The sequence below is a fragment of the Cynocephalus volans genome, chromosome 14, assembly GCF_027409185.1.
Source record: "Cynocephalus volans isolate mCynVol1 chromosome 14, mCynVol1.pri, whole genome shotgun sequence".
NCBI lineage: Eukaryota > Metazoa > Chordata > Mammalia > Dermoptera > Cynocephalidae > Cynocephalus > Cynocephalus volans.
The window spans coordinates 51,615,387-51,629,334 of NC_084473.1; the positions used below are offsets into that span (position 1 = coordinate 51,615,387).

A 13,948-nucleotide genomic window follows, 5' to 3' on the forward strand; every position below is an offset into this window, starting at 1 on the left:
AAAAGTTCAATAAAACTCAGGAGTAATTAAACATAAAAGGTAAAAATTTTAAGTGTAAACTACAGAATAAAAAGGAATATGCGGAACTTTTTATTTAAAAAAAAAAATGCTTAAGATCTTGGAGAGAAATTTTTTAAATAAAGGGAAGTTGTCTCCAGGAATGAGAATCCCCATGACGCACTGGGAGAGGGTTTGGCTTCCTGTGGGGGTGAGTCCTGGGTGCTGGTGGGGACTGGAGGTGAGGATAGAGGGGGTGCCTTAAGCCATTTTGCCTTTTTCTCATACCTGGAAGCTTCCATCTCACGGGCCATCCTTTCCTGCTCCATTCACGGATGCCCGGGGGTGGGAGGGAGTTCTGTTAGCAGCACCTGTTGCTCTAGAAAGCACCCACACTCTCCCCACCTTGGGGAGTATCTGAGGGGGACAGGGAGCTGTTAAAGAGAGAACACTGGCGGGTACCTGGAGCCTTGCTGGATGGAGAGCCGCCCTGGGCTGCATCTGCCTCACCAAACTCTGTCACCTATGCAGGTGCCAAGGTTGCCAGCCGAGGGGGCCACCTGGAGCGCATATTTGTGGTGGAATTTCGCCCCGACTCAGACACGCAGTTCGTATCCGTCGGGGTCAAACATATGAAGTTCTGGACCCTGGCGGGCAGTGCCCTGCTTTACAAGAAAGGGGTCATTGGGTCCATGGAGGCCGCCAAGATGCAGACGATGCTGTCCGTGGCCTTTGGTGCTGTGAGTTCCAGCGGACGCTTCCCTCTGCCCTGGGACCCTGAACCCTGGGTACGGGGTGGGAGTGAGGGGGAGTCTGGCCAAGAAGCAGAAAGCAAGAAAGCCATTTCCACGTCCTCTCCTCTGTTGGCTTGTTGGCAACTACTATCCCCTTTCCTTAGCCCAGATGGGTGAGTTGACTCTACTTTCTTCCCCATTTATGTTCTCAAAATGTTAGTCAGAAAAGGTAGGACACCCACCCAGGGCAGGAGGTTCGCTGTTCCAGAGGCAGACCTTGGCTCACAAGCCTGTCAGACCTGGGGTTAGATCACCCCAGAGGATGCTGGGACAACTTCTGCCACTAGTGGTTCTTTTTCTTCCCAGCCCTCTTGTGCCACAAATCCCTGCAATTACCACCCGTAAGTGGGCTAGAGGGTGCCCTCAGCCAATGCAAGCTACCTTGGGGATATTTTGGAACAGTCAACTCTTGGTCTGCCAGGTGTGGATTTATCCACTTCATAGATGAGCCCCGAGAAAGTCCCTCTTGGGCTGGCATCCACCCCTCTCCCTGCTGCCACCTGGGCGCTCACAGAAGGGACGTTCATGTTAATGCAAAGCTATACTCAGAAGGGAAGTAAAATGCCCAAACCAACTAAATATAATGAATTTCAAAGCCAGGTGATTGCTTATTATGTGCTCTTTGTGCTTTTTCTACAATTTCTGCTGCTTTCCTTAGCATAGAAGATCAAATTGACCACACACCTCTGGTTCTCTAGCTCTGGTTCCTCAATAAGGAATGCGTGGCTGGGAAGGGCCCCCTTGAGTGTGTTCCTGGTGCGGAAGATGTCCCTTTGTTTACAGAACAACCTCACTTTCACGGGTGCCATCAATGGAGACGTCTATGTCTGGAAGGACCATTTCCTCATCCGGCTGGTGGCCAAGGCTCACACGGGCCCCGTGTTCACAATGTACACGACCCTTCGGGATGGACTCATAGTGACTGGCGGAAAAGAGCGGCCGTAAGCAAAAGCTGCTCTGGGAACAACTTGTCTATTGTTATTGTCTTGGGAGAAACCAACAAAAGCAGCCCCAACTTGGAGGAAATGTAGATTGTCATTATCCTAGCTTTTCTGCACTAGGGACATCAGTCTGTCATCTCTCCAAGAGGGTCCTTGGTCAAAAATGTCACGAGTAACAGAGAAGTAGAGAGATTGTTTAGTGGTAGTTTAAAAACCTGAGAGGTATTCTTGAATAAACCGAAGTGACTTTGCAGTTCATAAAATGTCACTTAGTAGCACTTTGGGGGACGGAGGAAGAAGTGAGAAGAGGGATGGACGTTCCAGTGGGGACAGGAAAGATGTGAAAACAAAGCATGAAGACAGGAGGATCATTTTTCTTAGTGTCCTGATCTAATAAAGACTTAGTCTGATTTCTGGATTACATGTTCTTTCCTCCCAAGATAGTAGTGTTTGAGGATATTTTAAGAAATCTGCAAGTTCAGGGGGTTGCGATTGCTCACCAGCAGTGCCTAGGAAGGGGGCTACCCTGGAGGGTCCAGATCCTGGAGGGTCCATCCTGCTGAGCCCCAGGTGGCCATGATCTTGATGACTGGGAGAAAGGGGAGGGAGGGTCATGGGAGGTCTTATGAGAGGGGGCTCACAGCCTGAGTGCTTCTCAATCTTTTTTAGGACTAAAGAAGGAGGTGCTGTAAAACTGTGGGACCAGGAGATGAAGCGCTGCCGGGCTTTCCAGCTGGAGACAGGGCAGCTGGTGGAATGCGTGCGCTCCGTGTGCCGTGGCAAAGTGAGCTGGGCTGGGAGGGGAGGAAGGGTCAGCCCCTTTCCAGACAGGCACTTTCCGTGTGCTGGTTTGTTTCATTCTTGAAACAAGCCTCCGAGGTGTGAATTATACTGTACTGGGGAGGTAGCTTAGGCCTGGGTACAAACTGTGACTCCCCCTGGAAGAACCGGCTGTGCGACCCTGTGTATTCCTTAACCTTTCTGTGTGCAGCACTCTGGTTCATTGTGAGGTGGTTGTGAGAACTGCGTGCGTTATACACACAGTGTCTCTCATTATGTCTTACATATGGTCACATTTGGGAGATGTTAGCTACTATTATTATAGGTAATATCCTTATAGTCCCAGAGATATTAAATAATGTGTCCATGCCCAAGGTTACGAGGCCAGTAAGGGGGAGAATAAGGGCCACCAGACTGTCAGACTCAAAGCCATTGGTTTTCAACTCATACTCTGGCTAAGTATCAAAAACAACTGTGGAATTTTAAAAAAATATAAATGTCCAGGCTCCGGCCCAGGGCTGCCAAATCAGAATCTCAAGGGTGAGGCTATGACCTGTGTGTTTTTCTTTTTCTTTTCTTCTCCTTTTTTTAAATCCCCCTGGGAGATTTGATGCACTTAAAAGCAAATCTCTTAATCTGTTTAATACCTTCTGTTTACATTTTTTAATTGGTATCAGTCTACGAATTTTCTTTCTGGATGCTCTCCATAAAAATGGTAAACCAGACTTGGAGTCCATATAATTCAAAGTTGGGAATTTTATTTTTAAACAGTTAAGTGACTATAATCTGGAAGAGATGAAGACAGGACTAGGCCCAGAACCTGGAAGTTATCAGAAAATAGAGTTTTGTTCAGCAGAAGGAAGAACTTTTAGAGCTGAGCTGTCCAAGAACAGAAATGGGCTGCCCTGCTCTGTAGCGAGCTTGCAGTCACTGGAATGTTCCAGCAGGGGCTGGATGATGGAGAACTCTGTGTTGAAGCTGTCACCCAAGGGAGTTGATGGAGAAAAGGCAGAGTGAGAAGGTGGCGGAGATTGCTTAAAGGATGGATGGTTTAGTTAAAAACAAAACGCCTCTCCGCTCTTCCTATTTTAATACCAACACAGCAAAAGCACATTCCCAAGTTTCTCTAATAGTGGGTTTTTAAAAATTTTTAAATTGTGGCAAAATATACATAACAGAATTTACCAGTTTAACACCTTTTAAAGTGTACAATTCAGTGCCATTGATTACCTTCACATTGTTGTGCAGCCATCACCCCCCCATCCATCTACAGAACTTTTTCCATCTTGCCAAACTGAAACTGTGCCTGTTAAATACTAACTCCCCTCCCCCCTACCCTAGAAACCCCCATTCTTTCTGTCTCTATGAATTCGACTGCTCTAGGTACCTCAAATGAGTGGACTCATACAGTATTTGTCTTTTTTCTAATAGTGTTTTGATTATAACAGGGAAAAATTTTAGTGGGAACCAAAGATGGAGAAATAATTGAAGTTGGTGAAAAAAACGCTGCTTCCAACATCCTGATTGATGGGCACATGGAAGGAGAGATCTGGGGCCTGGCCACACACCCCTCCAAGGACATCTTCATCTCTGCCAGCAATGACGGCACAGCCCGGATCTGGGACCTGGCTGACAAGGTGAGGGGTCGACTCTGCGCAGGCTCGGATGCCCAGAAGTGGGCCACACAGCTGTAGGAGCTGAGGGAGAGTGGGCCAGCCATGGTCAAGCCGGAGGCGGGGGAGGGGGCCAGATAAAAGGTCAGCCCCAAGTCAGCAACTGAGTTAGAAAGCCTCATTATAAAAGTAGTCCCACTCACACTACCCAATCTATATATCTTATATCTACTTGAGAATTATTCTCTTATCATGAATGAACCCACAAAATCCAAAAAAATAGACAAATCATGTCTTCCCCAGATGAGAAGACTAAAAATGATTTAAACTGTCAAATGTTCCCAAATGGACTAATGTATCTCCATCAAAATCTCAACATGGTTTCTCTTAGATTTGGGGGAAACAATTTTAAAGTTCATCTGGGTTAAAAATGTAAAACAGCAAGGAATAGTCTAGAAAAAAAATATTAATGTTACTAAGACTCCTCCAATATTAAAATAAGTACTTAAGTTCTAATAAGTAAAATATTTGGTTTCATTTCAAAATAGCTCGTAAATGTTGTAGGCATATTTTTAGTGTAAGGGTCAAAGAATAGGAAGCAAAAGCATAAATGTGGTTGTTATTCTCTTAAGTTTTTATAATTATTTATTATTAACAACAGCTATCATTTATCAAATACCTATTATATACCAGATGCTTCATGGACACTGTCATGGAATCTTACAACAACCTTGCAAGACCGATAAGTAACTTTCCCAAACACACCCAGCTAGGAAGTGACAGAGCCAAGGACTCAGGATTTGAACTAGCAGGTGCTGCAGCTCAAACTCTTTTCCCTAAACAAGAGGTCAGCAATCTCCAGCTGGAGGGCCAAATGTGGCCTGCTGCTTGTTTCTAGAAATTAAGCCATGCCCATTTGTTTATGTGTTGCCTGTGGTGGTTTTTGCGCTGCAATGGCAGCAGTGGAGCAGTTAAGACACAGTCCAGATAGCCGGCAAAGTCTAAAATATTTACTACCTAACTAGTTACAAAAAAAGTTTGCTAAACCCTGCCCTGAAACATGTTGTCCCCCAAGCCACTGTAATCAAAACACACTGTCCACCTTAGGCACTCAGGGACATTTACTATGAGAAGCAAGAGATTTGGTGGCCTACAGGGGCATCAGAGGCAGCCTGATGACTCCAGCCCGGTGCAGGATTTCTCTTAGAGACCAGCTGAGGTGGCCGCAGGCTCAGGTGACTTTACTTTGTATCAATGTAGAAGCTGCTAAACAAGGTGAACCTGGGCCACGCGGCCAGGTGTGCGGCCTACAGCCCTGATGGGGAGATGGTGGCCATTGGCATGAAGAATGGAGAGTTTGTCATCCTGCTGGTGAACAGCCTGAAAGTTTGGGGGAAAAAACGGGACCGGAAATCTGCTATCCAAGATATCAGGTATATAAGCAGGTGGTCTGGCAGGGAGGAGAAAGAGAAGCCTTCCCCTTACCAGTGGTTCCCATTCCAGAAGGGCCACGGCTGGAACGAAGAACTCAGTTGTGAGAGGGTCACTTTCAACAAGCCACCTATGAAAGGATACTCTCTCACAAATGTCTTTGCTAATTTCCACAAGAGTGTGGTAAAAACTTGTAAAATGTCATTCTGTGAAAGGCTGCGTACATCCATTTCCTTACTTCTGTGGGATTCGACCCAGAGAAAACGTTCAATCCCTTAGAATCTAGGGAGAAGCTAACCACACACGAGTGACGAAGTCGACCTCAGAGCGGCCTTCATGCCCGACCAGCCCCGAACAGCCCTCCTCACAGACCGTGCTCTTGGATTGCTTTTTCTAGAATCAGCCCAGACAACCGATTCTTAGCCGTTGGTTCTTCTGAACACACAGTTGACTTCTATGACCTCACTCAGGGCACAAGTCTGAACCGCATTGGCTACTGCAAAGATATCCCAAGCTTTGTCATTCAGATGGATTTTTCTGCGGATAGCAAATACATTCAGGTATGCCGTGGGTTTGCTTATATCTGGGACAAGCATAATAATAGTAAAAATAATGGCTCATATTAACTGAGCACTTACTGTGTGCCAGGCAATATGCTAATTTATTCTTACAGGAACCCTTTAAGTACCATTACTTTTTCCTATTTTATACATGTGGAAACAGAGACTTAGAGAATTTAAGAAAGGTGAAGAAATAGAATTTAAAGTAGTAAAGAGTTATCCTTTCAGTAGGAAAAGCAGGAAATACAGCCCTAGTCGTCTTTAATCCTCCCCTTACCACCTTCCTAACTTCTAGTTCTCTGGGGCTGCGCCTAAGCCTCGTGTCGCTGCTTATACTTGTGTGGTTTGGGTAGTGTGGTCCCTCCATGCTCGGAACGTTCTGGGCAATGCGCCTAGAGGGAGAGCTCATCACTGGGCCCCAGGGGAACTGACCCATGTGGAAGGATTGAGAGGGGCTCACCCTTGGGACTGGTAGCTAAAAACCACAACTTCTGAAGCACTGAGCAAATACTATACGTGTGTGAGCTGCCCTGGAGTTGGATATTCACCATGAAAGGAGAGAGGATGTGCTCGTGCCTTCATGCGTTTGCTAGTTCATCCATCAAGTATTTACTGAGCCAGGCACTGTGGTAGGCTTTTGAATGGACAAAATGGGCCTTGTCCCTGTCTCCTGGAGCTTGCTCTAAAATGGAGAAGAGAAGCATTAGACAGTCACAAAATATACATATAATTAGAGTTTGGAATTACTTGCCAAGAAGGAAAAGTACAGGGTGCTGGGAGCATTTAACAAGGTGCCAAATTTAGATTCATTTCCTCTCTGAGCAAGTGACATTTAAGCTGAGGTCTGTAGGGTGTGTAGGAGTTAGCCAACAAAGAGGGGCGGGAACGCTGTTCCAGGCCATCTGCATGAACAGAATGAAAGTGGGGGTGGCTGGGGTAGAGGCTCCGCAGGGAGAGAGGGGGCTGGAGATGTAGGCAGCAGCCCTCTGCTGGCAAATATCCTTGATAGTAGGAAAAGCTGTCAGTTTCCCCTAGAAGGCTCCTAAGGGTCGGGTCCTAGACACTTCAGAAATCACCTGTATCAGCTGCTGTTCATGAGAAAACTTGCCTTCCTTCTGCCTCCTTTAGGTTACCTCTGCCTCCTTTAGGTCCTGGTTTCCCTGAGAACAGAGATTCTGTGTTTGCATTTCTAACAAGTTTCCAGATGCTGCTGAGGCTGCTGGTCAGGAACCATGCTTGTGTGAATTTTGCTGTGGCTTTGCAGACTGGAGCTGATCTTGGGTTTGTAGAAAAGCCCTAGGGATGCAGAGGCTGGGCCAGTGTTCTGTGAAACAACACACCAAAAGGGGCATCTTCTGGACTAAGAAAGAAAGTTGATGAGCATGGGTTCCCTTCTCCCCACAGGTGTCCACAGGAGCCTATAAGCGCCAGGTGCATGAGGTCCCCCTGGGGAAGCAGGTAACTGAAGCCATGGTCATTGAGAAGATCACCTGGGCCTGCTGGACAAGGTGACTGGAGAAAAACTCTTCTTAAGGAAAAGGTCACAAGAGAGTCTATTGTCCCAGGCTCAGCCTTCAAGTTTGTGCATGGCAGGACCTAAAGAAGCTCAGAGATGGAGCTATCTTTTGGGGGTGAGGGTGGGAGGTTTCTTGGCACCAGTTTAAGCCACTGGCTTTGACCTGACCTGGGCATTTGAAATGCAATGTCCTTCTTCTTGTGTAATCTATCCTACAAGACCCCAGCCCCATCCAGCAAGTTCAAAGGGAACCATCTCCCATCTATTGGCCAAGCTCAGGTGCACAGTGAGGCCTCCAGTCACCAGGGGAAGGGAATGGAAGGGCTGTTAGCAGGATAAGAAACAATTCAAGGCAAAAGAGACCATCCAACCTGTGAGTTTGAAGGAGCCCCTCAGTCTTCTCTCCAACATGCTCATATTCAGAAGCACTATAGGGAACGGAGAGAGTCAAAGATGGGGGGTAACTTTTCAGAGTGTAAGGGACTGAGGCAGAGAGGACGCAGTAAGAGCTGGCGCAGGTGTACGGATGGAGGGGGAGAGATGCTTCCGTGCCAGCTGAGCCGCGTGATCATACCGACCAGTGTAAAATGTTCCTCTCTCTCTCTTATCCCTGGGAGGGGATAGCTGACTGCAGGAAACTTTCTCACGTCTTTCTCCTAACATGTCTTCCTGTTGGAACAGCATTCTGGGAGACGAAGTTATTGGAATCTGGCCTCGAAATGCAGACAAGGCTGATGTCAATTGCGCATGTGTTACCCACGCTGGTCTGAACATTGTCACAGGAGATGATTTTGGCTTGGTGAAGCTCTTTGATTTTCCATGCACAGAAAAATTTGTGAGTCTCATTCAGAGTAACCTCCCTGCACTGCCTCTAGGCTCTGTTCTTCTGCAGTCTATGGGAGGTAGTGGCCACATCTAGAGGCCCTCTGGTTGATAGAGGAATCTTGTCACAGCCCTATGGAGATTGGGCAGTGACTAACCTTTTCATCTCCCTCTGGAGGGGCAATCCTGGAAGCTGGGGGAAGGGACGGATCTAGGGTGGGCAGAATGACCACAAGGGGGGCAAGAATGAGAGGCTGGGAAGTCACAGAAGGCTGCCTACCAGAATCCTGAGTGAAGGAAGGTTCTGGGAGGAGAAAATTGGATTCCTGGAAGCAGCCTGTGGTTGCCTTGTGGAGGTCTCTCAGCTGTCTCCGTTCACTTCTGCTCACAGGCCAAACATAAGCGCTACTTTGGCCACTCAGCTCATGTGACGAATATCCGTTTCTCTTATGATGACAAGTACGTGGTCAGCACTGGAGGAGACGACTGCAGGTACTAACCTGATTGATCTGGCTCTGGCACCCCCGGCCTGGCCTCTCTCCTTCCCCACCTCAGGTGTCCTGTGGGCCAGCCTCTCCCAGGGCCTCGGGAGGGACTGATGTGGGACAGAAAACAGGAAATTCCATTTAGTCCTAAGAAGGCAAGGTCTTCCAAGGATAAGGTATTCAGTTCCTGGTGACTCTCAACTCAAATCTTGATGGGCTTGTGTCCCCCCCCCCCCCACTAGAGCTGTCCTGGGATTGGTGAGAAGCCAAGGGCACGTGATAGCTACTCTGAGCATTGCTGGGGGTAAGGGGCAGGTGGGTGAGACACCTGAGATGGCTGATTTCAGTAGGTGCTCTTGACAGCCCACTGGCGTCATTGAGTGTAATCAGTTTAGAACTGAAATTCATCCATGTCCTTTTAGGAACTCCCAAGTGGTCACCCTAAGAAACAAGCAGGGCAAATGTTAACATTTTACATGAGATCACATGAGAGAATGCAATTAGACCCAGTGCTAGCTAGTCACAGGAGAACCTCGACTAGCTATGTAGACTCCTGAGCTAGGGCGGCTTTTGACCTTATAGTGTGAAACAGGCATGTTGTCTTATGTGAGGCATGACTGGAAGAACTCCTACCAGCCTGCTTCACAGATGACACCAGCCTCTTCCCAGCATTTCAGAGTAGACAGCTTTCTTTGGTCCCTCCACCAAGGGCATTTCTTACTTAGAGACGGAGGAACAGGACTAGGTCATTCTAATTCTCTCAGCTTCTCCACATCTGATGTATCTGAAGGGCTTTTTGCAGCATGAATATTGATTTCTGTCCAGCCCAAGCATAACTCTTGAGGGGATAATTCTGACTTTTTAGTGGTCGGAGTTAGGTTGTGGAAAAGGCACCTATTGAGAATTTCAACCCACTTCCCACCCAAAAGTATTGTGTAGGAAATTGCCTCAAGGATGCTTTCTGGTGGCCTGCCTGGGAGCACCATCTGCAGCCAGCTGTGCCAGCCACTGCCAGCACTGAGAGCCCGTGAGATAGCACTGACAGCAGCTCCCTGTGGAGTGGAAACTCCCATTCAAAGCAGCACCAGCCAAACTGTGAACAAGCTAGGAATGAGAGACATAAGCGAATTGGTCACCCCAGTGCAGGAGACATGAAAAAAAGGCTTAGAAGTAACCCTAAAAATGCAGGGCTCCTAAGCCTTTGTAGTTATGGGAGCATGCCGTGACCCCTGGCTCTGTGCTAAACACTTGAAAGGGCTCTCTGACTCAAGTGGAGCTGATAAAACCTTTTCAATAGTAACAGCAGAGATAGCGTGAAGTCAAACTGCCAAAGCTCTTCACTGACCACATTCAGCACAGACACTCAAGTTGCTGAAAGTCAAACAACCCCCCCCCCCCAAAAAAAATAGGTCTTTAAAAAAGAAAAAAGCCATAGACCTTTAATTGGTGGCAAGATCCCGGGTTTGCTTTTCGAAATGCTCCGTCTATCACCTGAGCCGAACTCTTGAACACTTGGCAAGATTATTCTTTGCCACTTGACAATATCATGTTCAGCCATGCAAAATGATTGTTTGGTTTGCTTTTGCAGTGTATTTGTGTGGCGATGTCTGTAAATGCCAGAAACCTCTTACGTTATTGCTGCTGCTGCTGCTGCTGCTGCTACCACCCAGCAACTACAGAGGCAGTGCCGGGGTGCCTCCTCGCCACTAGCTGCTGGGAAATGCCTACAATGCCGCGGGACGCACAAGCTCGAAATACTGGTAAAGATATATGACTGCTCCCATAATCTGGACTCTCCAAAACTGTGATGCCAAGAAGGAAAGTCAAGTTCTAAAATGTTAAGACTGCTTGCCTCTGTTCCCGAGACTAAAAGCTATACATACCAATAACATTGACAAGGAAATCATATCTGATAACGTAGCCCACTGACAAAATTTAAAGCCTCAGTTACCCTAACCAATATGTAGCTTTTAATTTGCATCAGAACTTTTACAAAAGATGTTTTGCTATTATGTTTCTATATACTTCAAGAATGTTCATTTTTACAAATAAGTTGAACAAGACAGCTTAAGTTAGATGCACTGAAGTACTAGAAATATCGACACCCTCTGTTTTCCACATTTAGCTTTCGAAACCAAATGAGCCATGTATAAACAAGTTGAGAAACTTAATTTTTAAACATTTTATTTGCAGAGTTTTATATCCATTAAGTGCCTTTGAAAGTTTCCAGTTGTGTGGGCTGCTGTCTCACCTCCCACAAATTATCTTTCTACTATGGTGCTAAAACCTTAAAACTGAGGAGGGCTGCAGGACCCTTAGCAGATGTATAATCTGTCATCCATGTCCTGTGTTTATGTCAAGGCTTCATAAATGAAACACATCAGGTACCTGTTTGGGAAACAGTGGTATAGCAGGAGGGTGAGCAGCAAAAGAACTTAAATTGGGGGGGGGGGGGGTGAGGGGTAGGAAAGGTTGTCATTATGTTTAGTGCCAAACCTGCAAAATCCAAAATAAAATTCAGATGAAACAAACCTGTCTTCAAAATGGAAGGAAAAAATAAAAGCTCAAGGAGGTCCAGGAGAATAAACTGATTTTTCTTGTTAAATCCTAAAATGGTAATGAGGTGACTTGAGGCTGCACCTTGGTTTACCACCCCGAGTGGGGTTGACTAATTTTTTTTCAGGTGAATTCTATAGGTCGTCTGGATTAAAAAAACAAAAACAATCTCTGCAGAAAAAATTCCTAAACCCAAGGAATACTTAATAAATCAAAATAATTTAGGTTAAAACTCCTCAGAGTTGGTTGTATAACAAAATGTGACTTGGACGATATTAATCAGAAGCTATCCCCAAACCCCCCCAGTCACACTTTACATGTAGCCAACCACTGACTACAGGACGGGGCTGACAGTGCTCATTGAAAGGAAGGTTGGTGAGGGACTGGTGGCTCTGAGCACACAGATACCTATTAGTCCTTCCTGTCAGTAAACTAAAATTCTAGATCTTGAGTTACTGGCTATTTGCAGTTGTCAGTCTAGAGGAAAGGTGAAATGAAGCATTTTCAATTGAAGAATAGATTAACATTTACCACAAAAGTGCTTCAGCATTCTAAATGGAGTAGATCACTTGTTGAGCTATTTTTTATATGCCAATTTATTAATGCCTTACATAATCCACTGATAGGTTGTTGGGCCCATGGTAGATCCCTATGCAGTCCTAATTCTGTTTTCTGTAACCATGTGACTGGTGTTGCTGAGTGATAACCATGTCTGCCTATATTGTACTACTGACCTTTCACACTGATCGGACCTTGCATTGAAATAACCATGTGGAAGAACAATAAATTTATCAATGATGATATATACAACTATATTTAAAGAGCAATAGTGTCTGTGTGTCAAGAAAACTTCTTAAATCTTATTTGTAAACATTTATATGATATGATTTTATGTATCTTCATAAATCCTGCACTGTATTCTACTATATGCTAAAATATTGGTGCATGAATTTATTTTCAGTTATCCAAGTACAAAAAATAAAAACAAACATTTTGGTATGTGTCAAATTTGATTATGTAAAGGTGTTTGTTGTTGACTTTTGTTTTCACAGTAAACACAGCTGCACCAAGAGCTGAAAACCTTTCTAAAAGCACAAGTTCACTGGCTGAAGCAAAGTCTACTCTTCTGTACATACTTTTACTCTGCTATAGTCTCATGAAACAAAATACCAAACACATTTTAAGTCTATAAGCTTTATTGATACTTTGCTTTTACAGTTCACAATGCATTCCACAGATTTAGTTCAGTACAACTTAAACCACAATGGTATAAATCTTCATTTTATAATTTCTTGCATAACAATGTTTGATATTTGCAAACAACATTTTTGGAAGCATTAGATTCAGTCCATAGATTGTGACCAAAAAAAACCAAAAAACAAAAAAACCTATAGTAAGTCTGTGCAATGAAGTTTATGTTGGAGTTCTATGTGCGTGGCATTGTTTCATGTTGAAAACAGATGGTAGTGCTCCTAGAAATATTTTCTTTTTGTAGCTTATGTGCTTTGGAACTACACACATATAACCAGTGACTCTGAAATATCAAGCACTGTAGGGCAGCTGAAAGGTAAAGGTCTAAGCTTTGTGAAACACTATATATAGATTTATATATAATCTATATTTACTTATATTGGCAATTAATATAATAAAATTCACAATACACCTAGAACATACCAGGAAGGCAAGCTTTCTCATTCCTGCTTTAGTGGTATGATCTCGTCTAAACATTTCATTTCAGAAAATCTGCATCAATCTACACAGACCATACACAGTACACAAACTGTGAAAAGGATTTTTTTTTTTCAGCTTCACCATCTCTGCAAATTCCCCAAATACAGCAAGACTACCTGCAACAAAGTATAATGTACAGCTTTCTCAGATCTTTTTTTTGTACACCAGTGCTTCATATAGGAGAAACAAATATGATTACGGTTTAAACCCATACATAGCAGCTTACAATACTTAAGATGATGAACACATGGCAGTCAAGACAGGTAATTTTTCCTCCAACAGTGCATTGCTAAAAATAAAGATCTGTGAAACTGCACTGCAAGTCAAGGTCTCATTCTTCCCTGACCCTCCCCCATGTAATCAAATGAATATCCCCTTTAAAGATGAACTCCGATTAATTATTTTGGGCTTTTTCATTCAGCTTTGCGCTTCAATCCAGGGATTTTTGCTTGGATTCTACAAATGAAAAGGAGGGGAAAAAATGTCAATGTAAGTATTTCAAAGTTTTAAGCATTTTGTTTTCTGCTGCTTAAAATGACATCCTTCAAGAAGTGCTTGTATATTATTCAGCTTATACAAGAAACGAAATCCTAAAGCTGCCAAATTACAAGGTATAATTTAACACCATGGCCTCACAAATTAGACTTAAAACCTTAAATACACATAGTAAACCAAGAATTTAATAATACAAATGTTAAAGTCTTTTGGCAACTTGGATGTCA

At 44.6% G+C, this 13,948-nt stretch overlaps 2 protein-coding genes across 3 annotated transcripts in view; one reads left to right on the forward strand and one right to left on the reverse strand.

The window, feature by feature from the left end:
* Nucleotides 1–10,552, forward strand: part of EML6 (EMAP like 6) — a 264,754-nt gene extending 254,202 nt beyond the window's left edge. The window contains exons 32-41 of the mRNA XM_063078051.1: nucleotides 529–737; nucleotides 1,575–1,732; nucleotides 2,402–2,516; nucleotides 3,961–4,149; nucleotides 5,386–5,558; nucleotides 5,954–6,116; nucleotides 7,521–7,624; nucleotides 8,314–8,467; nucleotides 8,846–8,946; nucleotides 10,528–10,552. Coding sequence (XP_062934121.1) covers nucleotides 529–737; nucleotides 1,575–1,732; nucleotides 2,402–2,516; nucleotides 3,961–4,149; nucleotides 5,386–5,558; nucleotides 5,954–6,116; nucleotides 7,521–7,624; nucleotides 8,314–8,467; nucleotides 8,846–8,946; nucleotides 10,528–10,552 — 1,391 coding nt within the window. The remainder of the gene's footprint in view (nucleotides 1–528; nucleotides 738–1,574; nucleotides 1,733–2,401; nucleotides 2,517–3,960; nucleotides 4,150–5,385; nucleotides 5,559–5,953; nucleotides 6,117–7,520; nucleotides 7,625–8,313; nucleotides 8,468–8,845; nucleotides 8,947–10,527) is intronic.
* Nucleotides 10,553–12,673: 2,121 nt separating this feature from the next.
* Nucleotides 12,674–13,948, reverse strand: part of RTN4 (reticulon 4) — a 68,540-nt gene continuing 67,265 nt past the window's right edge. For both annotated transcript variants that reach the window (XM_063078029.1, XM_063078030.1), the window contains one exon: nucleotides 12,674–13,682. In XM_063078029.1, the coding sequence (XP_062934099.1) occupies nucleotides 13,640–13,682 (43 nt within the window). In that variant the 3' untranslated portion in view covers nucleotides 12,674–13,639. The remainder of the gene's footprint in view (nucleotides 13,683–13,948) is intronic.